Genomic DNA, 23,668 nt, shown 5'->3' with positions numbered 1-23,668 from the left:
TACTTTCTTTTCTGTATTCCTTCAATACCTAATATAATGTTGTGGAAAAAGTTGGTAATCAGGAAGCATAAAGTTGCTTGTTTTTTGTTTGTTTTTTGTTTTTGAACCTGAGTATACTCATTCGGTAATTGCCACATATTTCGAATCCGTGCTATATGAGAAATGGTCTGGTTTTTATAGAGCTTATGATATAGCAGGAAGTAAAGACAAAAGGATTAAACAAAACAAAGGTTAAATTACCTGACTATAATAGAAAGTCAGAGTAGGAAGATGTGAGACATAGCAAATGAAGAAAGCTGCATGAAGGAGGTAGGACTTCTGATTTATTTTTTATTTTTTTGTAATTCATTTGTTCTTGAAAGAGAGCGTGATTGGGGGAGGGACAGAAGGAGAGAGAGAGAGAATTCCAAGCAGGCTCCTAACTGTCAGCACAGAGTCTGAGGGGCTCAAACCCATGAACCATGAACCACGAGACCATGACCTGAACTGAAATCAAGAGTTGGATGCTTAACCGACTGAGCCACCCAGACACCCTGGGACTTATGATTTTTTAAGAGTAGAGAACATTTTATTTGAATTGAATCACAGGTGGATATATGGTATATAAAGGGAACAAGTTAAGGAAAGCTCTCATTGGAGTAGAGGAGAATGCAAATGAGGAATGCTGCAGTATGTGTATGTAGATAGCCGGGGGTTAGCTTCTGTCACGTTTTTAATAATCCTTACCCCGTCTTTCTGTTCTCGTTCGTAACAAAAATGTGTTCTGTGCTTAGAGATTTAATTTGCTTACAATTCCAAGTATAAACAGATGTATAATTGTCTTTAGGCATTGCTTGAGAGGACTGGCTATACTCTGGATGTAACCACAGGACAGAGGAAGTATGGCGGTCCTCCGCCAGACAGTGTGTACTCGGGTGTGCAACCGGGAATTGGAACAGAAGTGAGTATTCTTCAGCTGTTTGCCGAAATCTTTCCAGTTTGTAAATTATTCTATTCTATAATAGGGAAGAATACTGGATTCTTTTCAAAGTGTAGTTATAATTATTCATTTTGGATATCCATCTGTATTTTACTGTCCTCCTAAGCAAGGAGAATCACGTGACTAGTAGATGCCCAAACACTTCGTAAAGGAATTAGAGTTCTTAGAACTAGTTTCTAAAACCGTGCAGCCAACAACACACTTTTAGTTGCTTGGGTTGAGGTTATTAAGGACAAAGAATTGCTTTGTTCTGTTTTTGTTTCATGTCAGTAATTTTGAACAGTGCTTGTCCTCCCTTCTTGACCCACCCTCCTCACATAAAGGGTACTCAATATTTCCTGAGAGATTTATTGATGGGAGTGGGTTACACAAGGGAAGGATGTAGAATCAGATAAAGGTAGAGCACATTGGTTTGTCCTTGAGCAAAGAAGCAATCCTTCCTCCCGTATGAGCCTTTGTAAAGGTTTCTTCATACACCTTTATGTTAGTTAGCCAGTTCTAATCCTTTAAATGGTAAAAACTGTATGCCAAAATGTAAGTTTACAGCAGGACCTTTTCTGATTGGTGTCTTTGAGGTAACCACGAGCAAAGATAATTATTTCTAGTTTGTGAATAAAGATATCACCAATTAACATAACCTTTTAGATTTATATCAGAAGTAATTCCAGTATATTCTCTGTGTAGAGAATAGAGTTTACATGCATTGGTCTTTGTTCCCTGAACTTCTTTCAAACACAATTACAACTAGCATTCTATTTCTTAATATTTAGCAATATTAAAAGGGACTCCAAGCATTTAAACATTTTCTTTTAAGATTTTTTTATTTTTAAGTGATCTCCATACTCACGTGGAGCTCAAACTCACAACCCAAGATCAGTTGCACACCCAGGCAGTTTGCCCCAACCCATTCTTCATTTTTAACATTCTACTTAGATTTTGAACCCTTTCAAATCTACGTTTATATTTTGTTTACTTTTAAACAGTAGGTAGTTTGGCCTTCTTACTTGAACGACTTCATAATGTACTTTTTTCTGATGGTTTTACCATTAAGTTTTGTTTTCTTACCTTAGACCGTCATAAAATAAATAAAAAATGGGGGGAAAAAAGTAAAAAATGGAATTGCTCATTTGCCTCTTCCTTATTTTGAGGCAGCCTAAAACACCTCCAAGAGGGGAATACAGTCTAAAAAAGTTATCTATCATGTATCATCCAGCAAGTGATGTCCTTGTTGATATTTACCAATTACTACATTTATTTTAGTCTTATTTCTTTAGTTATAAAATCCTTAGGAATAAAAATTAAGACTGCATAATATTGTTATTGTATATTACGTTATTGTATATTATATATTATCGTATGTTATAAAATATAATTTTAAAACTATGTTTTTATAGTTGGTCTATTTTATAATTATAAAAATGAACTTTTTTAGCCCATTGGATTGGTTTTATCAACGAGCTCATTAATGGAGACTTGTTGTATCTTTGTTTTATATAGATAAGAAAGGAGTTTGTTAGTACTCTTAAGATTTCGCTGAAAGCATTTGAACCATTTGATAGGATAAGCTATTTTGAGTATCCAGTTAGAAACAAAGTTGGTATCTTAATTGTAAAATATGTATGTTCTCTTATATTGCATTGTCTCTGAAAAAGATGCATTTTCCTATATATTGGGTATCCTTGCATACAGCAAATATTGCTACAGTGAAATCCCTGTATGAGCGTAAGCCACTCCTGTCAAGCAGTTTGTTACCACAGAATCTTAGTGTAAAGGTTTGGATTCTTCCTATAAAGTTAAATGAGATTTGGTCTATACTTGTTGAAAATTAAAGTTTTTTAAAAATCAGAAAAATAAGAGGTTTTTTAATATATTGGGTTGCTAATTTACTAAATTGGTTTTAGTTGGTGTCATTTTGATGCTGTGAAGTTTAAGTTTTTGTTTCTTTTTATATTTCATTACAGTCATTAAAAATTTTTAGCTCTTGATTGAGAAAGTTGAAATTAGGGTCAGTGCCTGAGACTGACAGTAGTAAAATTTAGTTGTGAGAAGACGAAGGGTTCATCTTTGGGTAGAACGTACTATAAGTTAATCCTATAAGTGAGCACCCATTTGCAGACGTTGTTCTTAAACATTGCCCTGAGATGCGAAACGTACAGAGAGATGGGTATTAATTTTGAAGTGTATTTTTTAGTGTGTCTTGGCCCTCAGATCAGGTCTGGTTCTAGTACCTGTGCCTCTTCAGCTGGCATTGTACAACTATTTTGGGAAGGAACTTCTGTTTTTATTTGTTTACGTTATAATAAGCACTTACGTGTTTAAAGAGCAGAGCACTGATGTTTTGTAGAGGAATTTAAGGGAAATGGTAGATTGAGATTTAATTCTTTGGTTGATTCATGGAAGTGTGAGAAAACCAGTATATTTAACAGAGATGTAAAAGTATATGATTTAGTAGTACCTAAATTGAATTGTGTATAAGGAAGAGCTGCTGTGTTTGCAAAATAGCAAATAAGAGCTGGATGATGGACGAACTCCGTAGGCACTCAAAAGACGATGTTGTGCTGCCTGTTACTTCTATTGCTTCCAGAGCCTCAGAGGGCTTTCTCTGTTACTGTTGAAATATTTGATGGATAGATAGTAGACAGCCAAAACTTTTTTTCAAGCCTTGATGCTTAGTGAGGAAAGGACTGTTGTTACAGTGTTCATTAGATGCTGTTGGTTCTGATGGGGGTGGGGGGTGGGGAGGATTACCTGCACATGTCTGAGTGCTGACTCCAAAGGGTTCATGTGGAGCCAGAGTGGCACAGGGACCAACAAGTTAATATAAGGAAAGCATTTCTATTTCATTTTAGTTAATTAAAAATTGAGCTTAGAAACTTTTAAAGGAATTATGCTTGATTAGTTCTTGAATACTATTTATTTTTCGCCTTTTTAAGTTAATGTCCTAAGTTAAACTGATCTTGAAGTGAAGCCATCTCCTTTTTCTTAGTAAACCAGTATTGTTATTATTTTTTTTTTAATGTTTTATTTATTTTTGAGAGAGAGAGAGACAGCACAAGAGGGAGGGGCAGAGAGAGAGGGAGACACAGAATCCGAAGCAGGCTCCAGGGTCTGAGCTGTCAGCACAGAGCCCGACGCAGGGCTTGAACTCACAAGCAGTGAGATCATGACCTGAGCCTAAGTTGGACGCTCAACTGACTCTGAGCCACCCAGGCACCCCTGTTTTACTATTATTTTTTTAGTGTTTAATTTTGAGAGAGAGAGGGAGAGAGAGAGGCACAGAGTGTGAGCCAGGGAGGGGCAGAGAGAGAGCAAGACACAGAATCCAGAGCAGGCCTCAGGCTCTGAGCTGTCAGCACAGAGCTCAACACTGGGCTAGAACCCACGAACCATGAGATCGTGACCTGAACCAAAGTCCAACGCTTAACCGACAGAGTCGCCCAGGTCCCCCAGTAAACCAGTATTGTTAGCCTGTTTCTTCACGGACCCCAGTGATTATAATACTGGGGACTTTGTTGACCATGGATTTGCTGATGTTTTTTTTTTTTTTTTTTTCCCCCAGAACATTTTTTTTCTAATCTTATTTTTTTTACTTTTTTTTTCAACGTTTATTTATTTTTGGGACAGAGAGAGACAGAGCATGAATGGGGGAGGGGCAGAGAGAGAGGGAGACACAGAATCGGAAACAGGCTCCAGGCTCTGAGCCATCAGCCCAGAGCCCGACACGGGGCTCGAACTCAGGGACCGGGAGATCGTGACCCGGCTGAAGTCGGACGCTTAACCGACTGCGCCACCCAGGCGCCCCTCTTATTTTTTTTATTTAGCTTTATTTTTTATTTTTAAAAATTTACATCCAAATTAGTTAGTATATAGTGAAGCAATGATTTCAGTAGATTCCTTAATACCCCGTACCCATTTAGCCCATCTCCCCTCCCACAACCCCTCCAGCAACCCTCAGTTTGTCCTCCATATTTATGAGTCTCTCTTGTTTTGTTCCCCTCCCTGTTTTTATATTATTTTTGTTTCCCTTCCCTTATGTTCATCTGTTTTGTCTCTTAAAGTCCTCATATGAGTGAAGTCATATGATTTTTGTCTTTCTCTGACTAATGCTGATGTTTCTTTTAAAGTAAAACAGTATTCTTAAAAAAATCTGTAAGTTAGACTTCTAACATTCAAATGATATTTTAAAGTACAAGGAACTTGTCTTGTGAATCCTTTCTGTAAAGTGATTAATCAATCATTAAGTTACTTTTTCTGAAAATACAGGTTTTTTACTTTAGGTTTGCTTGATAAGGTAAACTTTCTGGTTCTAAAAATATAAGCACAAATGTGATAGAAGTAGTATAATAATCTGCCACCTAGCTTCCTCACTTAGCTGTGTGTCAAAGGTTTTTTCATATTGCTACTTTCTCTGCTCTTTCTTTGCTCTATTATATATTTGTAATGGGTATGGAAGAAATAGGGGTGGTGAAAAATGCAATTAAGAAGCACCACTGCATTATGTTAATAGAAGCAATATGAAACAGAATTTGCTTTCAAGAACAGTTTTTAAATATTCAAATACAAGTAACCTCAAATATAAAAACACTTTGTCCGGGTTGGACCAGAGAGCTTAGCCACACCAAAAAATACACTTCAAAATGAATACCAGTTATCCTTGTTTATTTTTTGTCTTAATGAATGCTCATTTATAGGATTGATAATATAGGGTGGTATAGCTGAGGCTAGTGAGAAGTGATTAGATTCTATCAGGATTTATTGATGAGTTGGATATGGGGATATGGGAGAAGGAAGCCAAGGAAGACTTCAAAGCTTATGACCTGAGCAGCTAGAAGGATGGAGTTGCCATTTATTGAAGAATGCTGTACCGAAGGACATTTTGGCAAGATTGAAAGATTGCAATTCAGTTCTAGACATGTTAAGAGTTAGATGTCTCTTAGATCTCCAAATGGAGCTGTTGAGTGAGCAGTTGCTTATATAATCCTGGAGTTGAGGGGAGAGTTTTGGCTGGAGATTATAAATGGTGGGAGGCATAGGCATCCAGATGGTATTTAAAAACCAAAGTTTGGATGTGGTCACCAAGGAAGTGTGTGCAGCTAAAATAAAGGTCTGAGATCTGATCCCCACAGCCCTCTACGTTTAGAGGTTCGGGAGATGAGAAGGAACTAACTAGCAAGGGAACTGAGCAGAAAGAGAAAAACCTGGGGTGTGGTATCCTAGAAGTCAAGTGAAGAGAGTTTTCACAAAAGGAAGCTTGGTCAATGATAACAAACTTTCCAAGTAAGACAAGGACTGTGAATTGCCATTTGATTGTGGCAACATGGATGTCATTAGTGACTTTGGCAGTGGTGGTAAAAGCTGGGTTTGGAGAAGATTCAAGAGAGTGGGAGGTGAGGGATTTGAAAATAGCAAGAATGTATAGCTCTTTTGAGCACTTTTGCTATAAAGGGTAGCAGAGGAATGGGACAATAACTGGAAGGTGTGTCATAGTCAAGATATATTTTTGTTTTCATTTAAACTTTAAGTGAGAAATTATGATCACTTGTGTGCTGATGAGAATGGTCTATATATAAAGGAGAAAATTGATGATCAAATTGTTGCTGGACCAAGTGTCCTTGAGTAGAAGAGAAGGAACGGGATCTAGTGCATAAGCTAACAGCATGAGGTAGATTTTCATTTGTACATTCGTCAAAGGTGAGCAGCTGTTAATGTTTCAGGCACTGTGATCCGTACTGGGAATAAAATGAGAACAAGACGTGGGCTCTCTGCTCACATGGAAATGGAACCCTCTTGATGGTGTTATTCCCAGATAGGGTATTGCAACTCACTGATTAAGAAACTTACTCAAAAGTAACTAAAATGTAGATTTGAATCCAACATAACTTAAAAGTCAGCTATTTCTCACATTCTCCCTACCTTCACAGCTGTCAACGTATTAGTCTGTACCACCATCATCCCTTGTCTGGATTGCCTTGTGAACCTGACTGGTCAGCCTGTTTCTCCATACAATCCATTTCCTACCTAGCTGACAGCCCTTTAGAACATGTCATACCTACTCACTGCCCAGAACCCCCTGATATCTTCGCAACCCATTTGGAATAAAATGCAAACTCCTAACATGGTTTAACTTAATCTGGCCCCTGTTCTCTCTTTCCCAACAGGTTTCTATTCCATCACTGTCCTGTATCTGTTTTTTCAGCTACGTCTAGTGTATTCCCATCTTTTTGCAGTTCCTTTACCTTGGAATGCTCTTTCCTCAGATTTTTCCTTAATTTTCTACCTTAAGTCTCAGTTCAAATTTACTTCTTCAAGGAAGCCTTCCTAATTAAAATATAGCCTCTTCCTCATCATTTATTCCCTTTCCTTGCTTTTTTCTTAGCCTTTAACACCTCTTGAAATCATATTGTGTATTTAACTTTTTTCTCTATCAGTAGTATTTAAGTCTCATGTTTAGACCTTGTTTGTGGTATTCACTGTATCTGTAGAACTTAGAAAAACAAACATGGCACATGAATTGAAGGTATATGCAATTCCATGTCTCATGAAAAGTTTGGACAAGTTCTATGAGTTGGGAGGAATCCAGTTATCTATATAGGCTAGGTATTATTTATTGGAACAACTTGAAGCTGATACTTAAAAGATTAATTGGATATGGATAGGGATGGGAGGGATTCAAAATATCTGAGATTTTTTTTTTACATAAGTATTATTTCTTTAGTCATCTCATGGGTGGAGGGAGCAGCAGAACTTACGTTCTCCTAAGAGAAACGGGGAAAATTAAAGGAACTAGTTGGCAAGTGTGGGTTTTACTTATTTTGTTTTTTGGAAGGAAGAAACACTTGTTACAAATCTATTATATGTACCATATAATACTTAGGAAATATAATTAAAGAAAAAGAATAAAATTAGAACAGTTTTTTCATGCACTGATAAACCACTATTAGTACTATTCTGATACATCATCATTCATGTTTATGTCTGCATCTGTATTCAGAAAACAAAAATTTGGGGCACTTGAGTGGCTCAGTCGGTTAAGCGTTTGACTTCGGCTCAGGTCATGATTTCGTGGTTCATGGGTTCGAGCTCCGTGTCGGGCTCTGTGCCGACAACTCAGAGCCTGAAGCCTGCTTCAGATTCTCTCCCCCACTCGTGCTTTGTCTGTCTGTCTCTCTCTCTCAAAAATAAATAAGCATTTAAAAAAAACTAAAAACACAAAATTGGCATTGCTAGACTTATTGGTGATTTGAGGTAAAATCAGGACAACCAAGAGGAAATGCTTCGTAGGCAGTTGGAAGTATAAAATTAGGTCTTGGGATGTAAATCTGGGAGATGACTATACAGTAGACTTGGGGAATGGATATGATCTTTAAAAGTGAAGAAAATACAGGGAAGATGAGATAGAGCCATAACTTTGGGAAACATGCAGATTACTACTAGGTGGCCAGAAGAATCACCATGGAAAGGATAGAGAAATAATTAAAGGTGAGAAGACCAGGCTAGTGGAGGATCCTGAAAATTTAAGGGAAGAGAATTTTTAGGAGGCAGCACCACTAATGTTAATGCTTATTGCAAAGGCAAGGAGGATGAGACTGAGGAAGCAAAGTATCCATTAGTGACATTTGGGCATACAGCTTAGCATTAGAGGAAGAAGCCAGTGCTAGTTAGAGAGAGAGCATAGATGGCAAGGGCTTTTCAGAGTGAGTTTTCGTTAGAAACATGGTTCTATAGGGATATCGCATAGATGATGCCTTAGGTGTCTAGTTATTCTCTGTAGCTGCACAGCATTAAGGATATAGTAGATGTGATGTGTTCAAAGCATTTGAAAGTGAAAGGTTAAATGGGTAAAGGTTTCTTGTTTGTATATTGTTTTGTTATGGGAAATTTGGCACGTTTGAAGACAAGAACCAGTGGGTAGGAAAGGATGTACTGATCAAAATAGGAGAGTCGAAGAAATAAAGTTTGCGGTTATTTCCAGAAGAAGGTGGGGAGAAGAAATGGGCTTAGTTATTAGGGGTAAGGAGTTAACCTTGGAAAGGAAGTAAATCCCTTTCTCTGAGGTATAAAGAAGTAAAAACAGTTACTGAGAAAGTTTTTAAGGCTGAGAGGAGAGAATATAAGGACACCGGTGACTTTCCCACACAATCTCCTTGGAATGACTTAGTGAACGAGGATTGGAGACTTCACTGAGACAGAAGGACTGAATAGCTGTTATGTGAGAATTATACTAGGAATTCAAAAGAAGACCTCAAGTTTTGCCAGACAGCAGTGAAGGTAAATTTGATTATTTTGAAAAGGGTTGTCTGAGAACAACTGTTACATTAACACCAGAAACTTAATATCTAGTAATAATTTGGCCATCTTTTGGATTGCTGTTTAACTAATCAGGTCATTTTTCATAGTATGAAAAGATGAAGATGTGTTTCACTAGAAAATTCATCTCTAACACAAACATTTACTCTTTAAGACTGTGTGTGGATTGCAAATGTTTTCATGTGAAAGATTATCTTTGATGTTGCCGACATGGTGGAAACTTGAAAATTGTGATCTGATATTAAATACTGAGAAGGTTTTTGATTGTTTAATTCTAATTTATGTTATAATTTAATCCTTATTACATAATTTTAATTAAGGTAGAGCACCAAATCCTCAAATGATGAATTTTTTTCACACCTTAAAATGAAATACTCTGACAGAGAAAGGGATAGACTGAAGCTCTGGAGGGTTTTGTTTGTTTTAATTTAACATCGAAGTTAGTTAGCATATAGTTCAACAATGATTTCAGGAGTAGATTCCTTAAGCCCCTTACCCGTTTTGCCCCTCCCCCCTCCCACAACCCCTCCAGCAGCCCTCTGTTTGTTCTCTATATTTGAGAGTCTCTTATGTTTTGTCCCCCTCCCTGTTTGTATATTATTTTTGCTTCCCTTCCCTTATGTTCATCTGTTTTGTATCTTAAATTCCTCATACGAGTGAAGTCATATGATACTTGTCTTTCTCTGACTAATTTTGCTTAGCATGATACCCTCCAGTTCCATCCAGAAGCTCTGGAGTTTTAAGTGGTAAAGATACTAGAGTTGAGACAGCTTGAGGAAGAGCACTTCAGTCTTTATTCAATGAATGTTTTTATAAAAATGCAGAAATATTTCCCAAAGATACATACATGTCCTTTGTTATTTTTGTGAGAAAAGGAAAAACTATGAAAATTAAAAATTTAGAGTTATACGAATTTTGCACACTATTAATTAGCTTCCATTTTTCCCTATAGAATATTGTTCTGTGTTAATGACCCTAAGGTAATCATAATAAATCAACATTAAGGTTAACCCCCAAAGATTCAAATTGTACTTACTCCTCCTTAACCATCTTTGTGCCCCTAGCCCCTTAGAAAAAGGGCAGTTAGGCTTTATGACTCTAAAATCAAATGTTTACATTGGGATTGTAATACAGAGATTTTTTTTTTTCAGGTCTTTGTAGGTAAAATACCAAGAGATTTATATGAGGATGAGTTGGTACCCCTTTTCGAAAAGGCTGGTCCCATTTGGGATCTACGTCTTATGATGGATCCACTGTCTGGTCAGAACAGAGGGTATGCATTTATCACCTTCTGTGGAAAGGAAGCTGCACAGGAAGCTGTTAAACTGGTATGTGATAAAGAAATACACACCGTGTAGCAAGTCATTATTTGAGAGAGTTACCTCAATTAAAAATGTTTGCAGTTAACATTATTTTCTTCAGCTTTTGCTTTGAATGGTTATATATTGATTAAATTGGTACGTGATCTTTGCTCTGTCTTTTCTGATTATAAAAGTAAAAAAGAATGAACATACCCAAGAAATAATGTGTTAGAGAAAGTCTCTCATAATTCCTAGAAGTTATTTATTAGATTGGCTAGTAACTAAACTTTCATTTGAATATGCATTTGGCTTCTGCAGTTCCCTTTTGATTTTAGGCAGAAAGGATGTCAGTCATTACTATTAAACTTTAGGATAAGATTCTCAAAAGGGTGATGAAGGCTGGGATGGATTCTGCAGAGCATAACTGAGTAACAGCGACTTTTAGGACATAATTCAGGAAATTATTGAGACTCTTTTATTTTTGTCACCACCTAATCATACAATTTATTTTCTAAGTATATGCCTATTCTTTTCTATATTTTGTTTTCAGGCCCTTCAGCCTTCTCTGTCTTTAATCTTTCTCTCCCTTTTTTTTTTTTTTTTTTTTTTTTTTTTTACTATTTTATAGCTAATCTTCTGTAATCTAGTAATTTCCTTTTTGCAGGGCCTTTAACCCTTTGTACTTAGTAGTACAATAGTATGACTACTACTAGGAGGAGTAGGAGTAACAGAGTTCTGCAAATGAGGTGTATCTTCACTCCTGTATTGGTACAACCATCTCAGTAACTTAAAATAACAGTGTCATTGTTTTTGCCTACTCTTTCCAGACATCTAAAAGCCTCACTTTGTCTAGTTCCAGTCCTTCTAGAATGGGTACCTCTTCCACCAGGGCTTTTGGTTTCATTAATCACTTCTAAATTACTTCCACTTCTAGCTTGACCCAGATTTTAGTTTTTATTAGGGACTTTTCCTTCTGACTTACTATTGAAAGTTTTCAAAGCTTTATTTCCACATTTTTGGTAATGTATGGATGATTTTATTTTTTAATAATCACATATCTTTTAGTAAGGTAATGGGTAAGTAATGTTAAAACCTAAGAAGCTGAAGTTTACCAAGGAAACCATCACCATAGTGATTCAAATAAAACTGTTTTTATTTCCTATTATTTCATGTAATTTTGAAGGTATTTTGAAGGTGTTTGATATGCTGTTTAAAACTTTTCATGTATACATTTAGAATTCTGTGTTTTGTGTAGAATGTGAAATTCTTCTAAATTTCTTTTGTATTAATTATACATAGTTGTTACTCTTTTTGTATTGTTATTTTGCCTTTGGCTTATCTGTATCTAATTTTATCTCCAAGGACCCTGAATGATCAGTCTTGGGTATTTTTTCTGAAGTTCTCTGGACAATTTTTCAGATAGATCACATTGAAATATTAAATAAGATACTTTAAAAAATAAAGTGAAATAACTGAGTCATTTTTATCCAGAGGAGCAGTGAAAGTTAACAAAACCAAACTAAGATGAGAGACCATAACAAGTTCTAAAATACACATTTATATAATGGTAAGCATGAGGGAACTCGGTGAGTTCATGAAGCAGGAAGTGTTTGACCTTAAATTGTTGAATTTTTTAGATTGAGATCAGTCGTCCTGAGTTTGGGATGGTTGTGGGGTATCTGGTTCTCTTCTTCCTTGCAGTGTGACAGCTATGAAATTCGCCCTGGTAAACACCTTGGAGTGTGCATTTCTGTGGCAAACAACAGGCTTTTTGTTGGATCAATTCCGAAGAATAAGACTAAGGAAAACATTCTGGAAGAATTCAGTAAAGTCACAGGTAAAACAAAAATGTATTTAGTAGAAGTTAGTTTTGGGACGTCTGTGGTACTATTTATAAGTACAAAAAAAAAAGGTGTATATTAATCTAAAAATTCAAACAAATCTTCAATGTTTAAGTTGCCTCCTTTCTACTTTGCAGTGGTTTGGACTAAGTGTGTTCCCTCTCATCCTTAATTTCTTGGAATGACCCCTTCACTTCTGTGCCTTAGCTTTTGCCATAGTCTTGCCCTGAAGGCTTCCCAACATTAAGTGTGCTTCAGGGCCAAGAGGGTGAGAGTTCTTATCCTTCCTGTTGCCTTGTCTAAATCAGATTTTGGAAAATTTCTGATTCTAAATCCATGGAATTGAGAAGTTTGTTGAACATCACAGGTCTATATACATTTATAACTGAAACAAAATTTAACAAAACTGTTAATTTCACTTTTTATGCATGATTTAGCATGGTATTTCCTGTTCCTTTTTTTTTTTTTTTTCAATGTGGGTAGGGATATACTGTTGCTGGCTATGGTTTAAAAAAACATTGATTTAGACCATTACTTCCCCTCATAAAAACCATGTTTTTGTCTTCCAGATATATTATCCTTTCTCCTTCCTTGATGCTGTCATCTATTGCTCTTCTGGTTTCGGTCTTTCATTAATTGGAGATTGCTCTGGCTCGTAGTGTTTCTCTTCTGCCCTAAATTGACTTATTTGTAGTACCTTTAACATGTATATCGATGAACTGCCCAATCCCCTAGCCTCCTAGTTTAATGACCACCTCATCCCCAGTTCTTTACCTCAGCTCCCCCACATCCAGATCACATTCTGGATCTTGCCGCCAGAAATTCTCCCCACTCCAAAATCTTGATTTCTAGCATTCCACTTTGTAACCACTGCCACCGCCTGTCACAGTTGTGTCGGTTACGTACCCCTAATGGTGCAGTTCTTTGACCTCATCACTTTGTTAGTTTTCTGGCTTCTTACCCATTTAGTCATTCCTTCAGCAAGTGTTGATATCTAGTGCCTGTTAAGTGGTGGCATTGTGCTATTTGCTGGGATACAGGGGTGAATAAGATGTATTATCTGCCCTTGTAGAGTTTATATTCTGGGAAAGGCGATAAGACAAAAAAATTAAAGAAATATTTATACATTGGGGTAAGCAGTAAGCACTGAGAAGAGGGAGATGATACCTAGCTAGAGAATAGCTACTATCCTTGCTTTGATGGTTATGGAAGGCTTTTCTGATAAGATGACATTTCAACCAAGACCCAACGAATGAGGAGGATGTAGCATTCAAAGAGCAAAGGGATGTGCGTTCCAAGAGAGCAACACATACCACGGCTCCAAGGCAAGAGAGAAGTTGGTGTATTAAAGTAACTGAGAGAAGGCCAGTGTTCTTCAAATTACTGTAGAATTAAGGGTAGAATTGTATGAGATGCCACAGGGGGCTTTTGTGGACCATGTAAGGAGTTTAGATTCTTTGTGTAATGAGAAGGTATTTGGAGGTCTCAAGCAGGGAGTAATGTCTGTTTCATGCTTATAGAATATTATCTCTGCTGCCATATGGATAATGGTTTAGAGGGGCTTAAGAGGAGAAGCTAATTAATTAGTTGAGGCTGTCATGGTAGTTAAGATAGAAGATTGGACTAGGATAATAGCCATGAAGGTGGAAAGAGGTAGATGGGCTCAGAATTGGGTAGGGGAGTACAGGAGGTAAAGGAAGAAATCAAGAATGAGTCCTCAATTTCTGTCTTGAGAACGAGGAGATGGGACTGTTTGTTAGAGAAGTAGAGAAGACAGATTTAGGGAGCGGTGACTGCGGTTTTGGACATGTTAAATTCGAAATGTCTTTAAGTCTGGGCTAGAACCAAAACCTAAGCATTCTTTTTTTTTAATTTTTTTTTCCAATGTTTTTTATTTATTTTTGGGACAGAGAGAGACAGAGCATGAACGGGGGAGGGGCAGAGAGAGAGGGAGACACAGAATCAGAAACAGGCTCCAGGCTCCGAGCCATCAGCCCAGAGCCTGACGTGGGGCTCGAACTCACGGACTGCGAGATCATGACCTGGCTGAAGTCGGACGCTTAACCGACTGCGCCACCCAGGCGCCCCAAAAACCTAAGCATTCTTAAGGATGTAGATAGCTTTTAAAAGTACAAAGTAGCCGATACTACCTAGAAAGAACATATATGGAAAGATGAGAACACAAGACAGTAATATTTAGCAGTCATTTTCATTCTTGGCAAAAACCTTAATTTTTAAGTTAGATCCAAGGATGATTTTTGGTAATGAGTATTTGTTGAATGTAAGTTCTCTTGGGTTTATGTTAATAATTTGGGTTTTAAGTTCCTTGGTAGTGTTTTCATAAATTACAAGGTCATGTTATATCAAACACTCCCAACACTATAGAATGTTATACGTCAGCATACAGTGGTTGGACCTGTTGTTTATGGCTGTACCCTCAGGACCCTGAAAAATTAAAAGGGAACATAAAATACTGTGTCAAAACCCATATCTAACAATGCTGATTTAATTGTCTACTAGGTAATTAGGGAACCCTTTTGAGGCTTCTTCAATATTTTTTGCTCTTCGGCAAATGGATTTAGGTCTGCCTAATCGCTAGATGTGTGGTGGATGCTTTTGGCTTATATATCTGGCTGTTGGTTTAACAGAGGGTTTGGTGGACGTTATTCTCTATCATCAACCCGATGACAAAAAGAAGAATCGGGGGTTCTGCTTCCTTGAATATGAGGATCACAAGTCAGCAGCACAAGCCAGACGCCGGCTGATGAGTGGAAAAGTAAAAGTATGGGGAAATGTAGTTACAGTTGAATGGGCTGACCCTGTGGAAGAACCAGATCCAGAAGTCATGGCTAAGGTAAATGCAGTTGCTTGGGATGGGGGTGAGATTATCATTAAATTTTGTACTTAGAATAAAGCTCAATTTTTAAAGGTTTTATGATAAACATAGATTGTAGCGCTTGATCTTAATTATTTAGGCAAGGACCTGCTTTAATACCAAACTTAACATCCTGTCTTGGTATCCAGAAGTTTCTTTTAATCCTCCCTTTTCCCAGAGATTAAATGTGCAAAGGAACTGAAATGAAATCCCTTTAAGTATGTTCATACACGCTGAGAATTTGTTTAGTGCTAGGCACTAGGAGGGATACAGAGGTTTATAAAAGACCAGGACTTGTTGAATAAAGTAATGTTTTGGAGATTATGAATTGTAATCTTCATTGACCATACTATGACTTTTTTCATTTAATGGTCAAGCTCCCTTAGAGCATTGTCTCCAAGAAGAAAGACAAAGGGTTATCATGTTTGCTGTTACGTGATAGTGGCAAAATATGCATGGCAAGTCCTGTGGCAGGCCCTTGCTTTCCTCCTGAATCTTATACTTGCATTGCTGCGATCTTTGCCTGGTAAATAATGGTGCCATGAGATCTGATGGTTAGGCTTTCTTTTGGGTGACTCCAGGGATTGAAGGGACACATCAGAGTGGCATCTCTGCTGGTTCTAGTGAGTTTTTGTGTATTTTGGTGTGTCTCTTCCCTTCTTGGTAATAAGGCAGCAACTCTTTGATGGCCAGAAATTAGTGGTTGAATTCTTTTAGACTCAGAAGTCTTTCTTTAAAGGTTTTTTTTTTTCCAGGTTCTGAGCAAGTAGTCTTCACTCTAACTAGTTTGAAGGAGAGCCAGCCCCAGTTTTTACTAGTATGATCAAGTTTTTGTAGGCACAGACCTCTTTGGATTAAGAGAAGATCCATTGAAAATGAATCAGAGGCTTTCAGATGTGCTGCTCAGTATCTTTTTCCCATTTCTTGAATAGATTTGTGTTAAGGAAGGGACGGGGAATTTAAATAGCTCTGATTTTTTATTTTTTACTAACATTTTAATTCCATTTGTTTATTCTGATGCAATTTGACTTTGGGCAAGCTACTGAACTTGGATGTTCTCTGTTTTACTGGAATTGGATAAGTCTCTTAAGAACCCTTACAACTTTGACTGCCTTGTAGAAACAGTATAGTTTGTATTACCTTTTCTATAAAAACGTGTTTAAAATAGCATGTGTAATGTATAATATATCTACACATTATAAGAGGTGAATAAAATTCCCAGAGAATGTAAGTGTAGCTGGTAATTTGCTCATCAACACTTTTCACATACCTCTTGTAACCTTTCAGATTGAAATTCATCCTAAACTTTTTTCTGTAGGGTTAGAAAACGTCAACATTTTATGCAAGGAAATATTCTTCCGAGGTCATAAACAAGTTTCAGAAAGAAAGGGAGGCCTCAATAAACTTGAATAATACTTATTGAATAAATTTGATCGAATAATATTGATTTCTTTATTGTTTTCTAAATTCCACCAGGGGGGTCCTACCCTAAAGAGTAAAAGCTTCTGGTATTACTTCATTCTATCAGTGTTGTAATTCATTGAAGATATTTTGTCAACTTGGGTCAGTTTTATAATTAATCAAAACCTAAGAGCCTAAATGTATTTTTCTTAAAGGGACTTTGTTCCTTTGGAACGTTTTAAACAAAGTTTCAACAAATAATTTTTATATAGTATGTTATGGTTTCATCTCCAAAAAGAATAAAAGATCTATGTTGAATTTTTTTTAGAAAAGTAAACCAACGGAGGCCTGCATAACATAGAGTTTGACCTCTGTGACAACACTGCAAAAATAAAGGGGGTGGAGGTGAAAGTGGACGATGTTAGGTTTTTTCACCTTGAATTAATACCTTTCCTCAGATAATTTTTATTCATATAGCCCTTTATCTAAGGTAACAACTTACTCAGTGTGTTAATTTTTTTCTTTGAATAGGTAATACAGTTCCTTAGTTCAAAAATCAAAATTATGAAGAAAGGTATAGTCAAAGAAGTCCCACTTTTACTTAATCCCATCTATCATATTCCCTGTCCCTGATACACACCCAGTTTTAGTAGTCTCTGGTTTATTCTTTTAGAGGTTCTTTCCTGACTTTACATGATGGTTACAGGTAACCTACTATATTCACTGATCTATATTTGCTTTATTCACTATCCTATTTCATCAGCTCTAAGGAAGTGTACCATTATTATGCATACCACTAAAAAATTATTAAATGTTGCCAATTAAATTATGACATAGTGCTTGCATGTCACATCGACTATAAGTTGGATCCCTATTTCGGAGCTGGAAAAAAGGGAAAAAATGTCTTGCCAAAAGTGTGTCCTGTTAGTCTCTTCATATCCACTCTTAGAACTCTTCCTCATTTTTTATGGTTACATAATAGTTCCATTCTGTGGATTATACTGTGCTGTGTTCAGCCAACTAGACATTGGGTTGTTTCTAACGTTTTATTATTACAATGCTATGATGAATGAGCTTGTATCTTGTTACTTGATACAAGTTCACATACCTGTAGAATAGATTCTCAGAGATAAAATTGTGGGCCAAAGAGTAAATGCATCTGTAATTATTAAGATACTGCTATATTGCCCTGGTACTGTTTTACTCACGCACCAGCAAAATACAAGAGGCCCATTTTCCTCATCGTTGTTAAAATAGTGTATGATCTTATTTTGGATTTTGCCAGTCTGCTAAATGATATATCTCAAAACCATTGTGATTGCTTCTCTTCCTGTGCATGGGCTTAAGTTTTTAATATGTTGAGGGCCATTTGTGTTTCTTTATATGAACCATGTATTTGTGAATTATGCATACCTTTTTGTTTCCATTGAGCTTTTTTTTTTTTTTTTTTTTCCTTTTCCTGGAGCTCTGATACTAAAAAAGAAAGATGAACTCTAATATAAGTCATTTGTCTTTTGGCTCCATTTCTGGTATTTTTTGCCATATGGAAGTCACTTATTTCTAGTAGTTGAATTTTATCACTCCTTTATGTAATAGATTTTAAATCACAGAGCCTTCCTTAGAGCAATGTTTACTTTACATAAAGGAATTACCCTTATTTTCTTCTAATATTTTTCAGTCTCTCCCCATCCCCACCCCTGTCCACCCCTTTGGAAGTTTTTGATCTATTTGGGGTTTATCCTGGTATATATAGTGTGAGGTATAAATCCAACTTTTTTTTTGAATAAATTTGATCGAATAATATTGATTTCTTTATTGTTTTCTAAATTCCACCAGGGGGGTCCTACCCTAAAGAGTAAAAGTAACTTAAGTAACTTTACACCCAGCATGTGGTGTGAACTTATAATCCTGAGATCAGCAGTTGCATGTTCCACTGAGCCAGTCAGGCGCCCCCCAACTTTTATTTTTACCCAGATGAACACTACACTGTTTCAGTGATTTAAGAGTTATAATTTGTTATATGTGGTAGGGCTAGTCTCTAAATTTTGTTCTTTTGTTCTTTTTTCCCCCCATTTCTTGTTTATTTTTTCATATGAACTTTGAAATCTGCTCACTCAGTTCTAGGGGGGAAAGCCCCAAAACATACTGTTTTAGAGGGTGTTGAGGGACGACGTTAAATTTTTGAATCAACCTAGCAATTATGTGTTGGTTCCTTGAGGGTTCTGTTCACAGTGTTAGGGATTTTAATGGCAGGGCAAGAGAAGGACCCAATAATCTATATAAATTGGTAACTGACAATAATTTTCTTGGTAGTTTTCATACTTTCTGTGATGTACTTTTAATATTTAATGTTTTTGAAAAGGCAAGGTTGCCATGAGGATAGGAAGAAATACTTTTAGTGTAAGACTTCAGCTAAAATTAAGTAGCCAGTGCCAATTTTGTGTATTTGTTGTATTAGGTGAAAGTTTTATTTGTGAGAAACTTGGCTACTACAGTGACAGAAGAAATATTGGAAAAGTCATTTTCTGAATTTGGAAAACTCGAAAGAGTGAAGAAGTTGAAAGATTATGCATTTGTTCATTTTGAAGACAGAGGAGCAGCTGTTAAGGTAGAGATTTTGAAATTTTGCATCTTGATATTCGAATTTTGTTGTTGAAACTTGCTAAGCCCATAAAATGACTTTAAAAACTGAAATAAAATTGGTTTTCAGCTTTTGCCGAGCTCTGGAACTATCTTTTAATTATCTGAAGTGGTAATAGTTTAACAGGTAAGACTTCATATTTCAAAGCCTGATTATTACTAACTGGGTTTGTGATTTCAGGCAAGTATTTTTAATCTCTGTATTGTTTTTGTAAACCTAGGGTTTGATAGCGTGATGCCTTGGAAATATTACAAGGTGTATTAATTAGCTGTTGTAAATGGTAAAACAGGTAATGAATGTACTATAACTACTCTGTGGATTTATGAAGGAACCTGAGCCTTGTACATGACTTCACACACAGTACAGCATATTTAATTCAGCAGATGTGTTCTGAGAGAATGGTTAGTTCCTTTTTTTTTTTTTCTTAATGTTTATTTATTTTGAGAGAAAGAGACAGATTATAAGTGGGGGAGGAACAGAGAGAGAGACCCAGAATCCAAAGCAGGCTCCAGGCTCTAAGCTGTCAGCACAGAGCCCAGCACAGGGCTGGAATTCACAAACTATGAGATCATCACCTGAGCTGAAGTCAGACGCTTAACTGACTGAACCACCCAGGCACCCCTTTAGTCTTGCCTTTCTTCAGTCATTTTAGAATTCTAATAGTATTAACTGCTTTTGCTGGTTTCAGTAGTTGTTAGAGATATTTCTTGCATGTAATAGTTGATTTGATGATAGTAATGAAAATGGTGAAAAAAGTAGTTTCGTGTGGTGGCTATGACATCAAAGCTGAATACTCTGCTGTTTTTCTCTCATAATGGATCAGTATCATTTTTAATGTGTAAAATTTCTAGTTTCTTGTTCCTCTTGCCTTTCCTAGTGGGGGAAAGAAGACAAAACACTAAAAAAGATTTTTATGTATTTGGGGAATTACGTTCAAAATCCTCAGTGACTCATTCAGGTTTAGTTCTTTTCCTGCATGTTCTGTTGGTGGAGTGGTGCCACCTCTAATTTGAGCAGTTTTTGTTTCCTGCCTAGGGTGTACTGCTTTAAAGTGTGCCTTATAGAATCTTTGACTCGTTAGAATTTATTAGTTTGCTGCTTTTTTTTTTTATGTTTGTTTATTTTTGAGAGAGATCACGTGAACAGAGGAGGGGCAGAGAGAGGAGGGACAGAGGATCTGAAGCTGGTTCTGTGCTGACAGCAGAGAGACCCGTGCAGGGCTTGAACTCACAAATTGTGAGGTTGTGACCTGACCCGAGGTTGGATGCTCAACCAACTGAGCCACCCAGGCGCCCCTGTTGGTTTGCTTTTTGATGGAAACTAATTAATGAGATAGCACTGCTTATCAGATTCACAGTTTAGTACAGAATCTAATGCTTGATTTCTGAAACTGCCAAAGGTATGAAACGGATAACTGATAAATTTATACCTTCTAAACACTCATTTTCATTCAGTCCTTATTAAATAAATAGTTGCCTCTAATTAAAAATAATCATAAAAATTGGGTGGTTTGCCACATTACAGAATTTATCAGCATCTGGGAAGCTTTTGTAGACTTGACTTAGTTGCTTTAGGTGAAGGAGCCAAAGCTAATGTGGTAAAGGGGAGAAATTAGCTTGTAGAGGAGGACTGATTTAGTCTTTGTTCAGATACTTTTTTATCACTGAATGCTCCTTATAGATAGAGCATTTTATTCTGTTCATCCAGAGAAGAAAAGGTTGTGTAAGAAAACAGAAAAGCTGTGGTGAGGAGGTGATACCTTGTTACTGAGTTACTTGAACTTTGATGTATGGCAGAGGCTGTTAGGTGGAACAGCGTAGATAAAGGACAGAGCATAGAATACTTATGGTTACTACTTCCCAGGTGAGTACTTGAGTCTTCATTAGTCCACGCCTGTTCTGGCCTCTGTGCTCTTAACTGTTCAGGGGAAGTATGTTTTAGGTGAAGTGTTGTGGGGGAAACCTAGGCAATTTTTGGTCAGTATCTTGTTCCGTTTAATTGACAACCGCATTCAGTAACGTCATTTGTCTTTAATATCTTTAAGATTTTTATGGAAGAGTAGTTTCAGGTTTACATGTTGAATGCCATGTTTTTTATTTAAAAATTTGAATCCTGAAAAGTTTGTGTTAATACTGGTGCTTTTCCCAGATGTGGATTTGCTTCTTTGGTATGGCTCAACTTGGAGGGGTTAGTTATTTAGAATTAAGGAACAGTGATAGGCAGCCCTCGAAGCCCCTTTACCTTTTTAAATATAATAGTAGGACATCAAGTTTGTTTTCAGTATAATTTGGCAGGGGGGCGGAGTGAGGGCAAAGGAACAGGGAGAGAGAGAATCCTAAGAAAGCTGTCATTGTAGAGCCTGATGCAGGGCTTGAACTCACAAACCATGAGATCATGACCTGAGCTGAAGTCAGACACTTAACTGACTGAGCCACCCACATTCTTTTGGCAGTTAAGATAGTTGTGAAATAAATTGCTTATTAATTGTATTAAGTGGCACAGACATGTTTTTGTAATTATGTTTTAAAGTACTAGTTTACTTGCAACATAAACTTATTTTTGTAATTTTGTATAGGCCATGGATGAAATGAATGGCAAAGAAATAGAAGGGGAAGAAATTGAAATAGTCTTAGCCAAGCCACCAGACAAGAAAAGGAAAGAGCGCCAAGCTGCTAGACAGGCTTCCAGAAGCACTGCGTGAGTCTGCATTTTAATAAATACATCTCTGAACAAGGAATAACTTGGTAATAGAGATCAAGTTAATAAAAAATTTAGGATTGGTCTTGATGTAAGCTAATTGTTTTTTTCTTTTCTCCCTTCCTTCCGTTGCTAGGTATGAAGATTATTACTATCACCCTCCTCCTCGTATGCCACCTCCAATTAGAGGTCGGGGTCGTGGTGGGGGGAGAGGTGGATATGGCTACCCTCCAGATTACTATGGCTATGAAGATTACTATGATGATTACTATGGTTATGATTATCACGACTATCGTGGAGGCTATGAAGATCCCTACTACGGCTATGATGATGGCTATGCAGTAAGAGGAAGAGGAGGAGGAAGGGGAGGGCGAGGTGCTCCACCACCACCAAGGGGGCGGGGAGCACCACCTCCAAGAGGTAGAGCTGGCTATTCACAGAGGGGGGCACCTTTGGGACCACCAAGAGGCTCTAGGGGTGGCAGAGGGGGTCCTGCACAACAGCAGAGAGGCCGTGGTTCCCGTGGATCTCGGGGCAATCGTGGGGGCAATGTAGGAGGCAAGAGAAAGGCAGATGGGTACAACCAACCTGATTCCAAGCGCCGTCAGACCAACAACCAACAGAACTGGGGTTCCCAACCCATCGCTCAGCAGCCGCTTCAACAAGGTGGTGACTATTCTGGTAACTATGGTTACAATAATGACAACCAGGAATTTTATCAGGATACTTATGGGCAACAGTGGAAATAGACAAGTGAGGGCTTGAAAATGATATTGGCAAGATCCGATTGGCTCTAGATCTACATTCTTCAAAAAAAAAAAATTGGCTTAACTGTTTCATCTTTAAGTAGCAGTTTGCTGCCATTTGTATTGGGCTGAAGAAATCACTATTGTATATATACTCAAGTCTTTTTATTTTTTTCCTCTTTTCATAAATGCTCTTGGACATTATTGGGCTTGCAGAGTTCCCTTATTCTGGGGGTTACAATGCTTTTATCGTTTCAGGCTTCATTTTAGTTTCAAAAACAAGCTGAGCACACTGTTAAATCATGATTTTGCAGAACCTTTGGTTTTGAACAGTTTCATTTTTTTTTGGATTTGGGATAGATTACATAGGAGTATGGAGTATGCTGTAAATAAAAATACAAGCTAGTGCTTTGTCTTAGTAGTTTTAAGAAATTAAAGCAAACAAATTTAAGTTTTCTTGTATTGAAAATAACCTATGATTGTATGTTTTGCATTCCTAGAAGTAGGTTAACTGTGTTTTTAAATTGTTATAACTTCACACCTTTTTGAAATCTGCCCTACAAAATTTGTTTGGCTTAAACGTCAAAGCCGTGACAATTTGTTCTTTGATGTGATTGTATTTCCAATTTCTTGTTCATGTAAGATTTCAATAAAACTAAAAAATCTATTCAAAACATTACCTATTTCAAATTCAATTGTGTCCTAAAACATTATTTTATTCGTAATCCTTGCGAGGAATATTGTTTTCAAATTATAACTGCCTATGTGAGTGATCAAATTCATGCAAAATTTCTTGTCTATTCCAATATGTACCGTGGCTATCAGACTGAGAATTAGTCTAAATTCTAGTATTTATTCCAAATAACACTTTATTGGTTGG

General features: G+C 36.9%; 1 protein-coding gene across 5 annotated transcripts in view; it reads left to right on the top strand.

The window, feature by feature from the left end:
• Positions 1-23,467, top strand: part of HNRNPR (heterogeneous nuclear ribonucleoprotein R) — a 32,767-nt gene extending 9,300 nt beyond the window's left edge. For 3 of the 5 annotated variants that reach the window (XM_011284550.4, XM_011284547.4, XM_011284548.4), the window contains 7 exons: positions 827-940; positions 10,438-10,614; positions 12,289-12,424; positions 15,068-15,282; positions 19,163-19,312; positions 21,921-22,042; positions 22,179-23,467. In XM_011284550.4, coding sequence (XP_011282852.1) covers positions 827-940; positions 10,438-10,614; positions 12,289-12,424; positions 15,068-15,282; positions 19,163-19,312; positions 21,921-22,042; positions 22,179-22,791 — 1,527 coding nt within the window. In that variant the 3' untranslated portion in view covers positions 22,792-23,467. The remainder of the gene's footprint in view (positions 1-826; positions 941-10,437; positions 10,615-12,288; positions 12,425-15,067; positions 15,283-19,162; positions 19,313-21,920; positions 22,043-22,178) is intronic. The other 2 variants (XM_019836377.3, XM_045035279.1) reach the window with 1 other exon arrangement.
• Positions 23,468-23,668: the final 201 nt, after the last annotated feature.

The sequence above is a fragment of the Felis catus genome, chromosome C1 (assembly GCF_018350175.1).
Source record: "Felis catus isolate Fca126 chromosome C1, F.catus_Fca126_mat1.0, whole genome shotgun sequence".
NCBI classification, from domain to species: domain Eukaryota; kingdom Metazoa; phylum Chordata; class Mammalia; order Carnivora; family Felidae; genus Felis; species Felis catus.
Note: the sequence above shows the minus strand (reverse complement) of the source record. Positions and strands in the feature narration are given on the sequence as shown.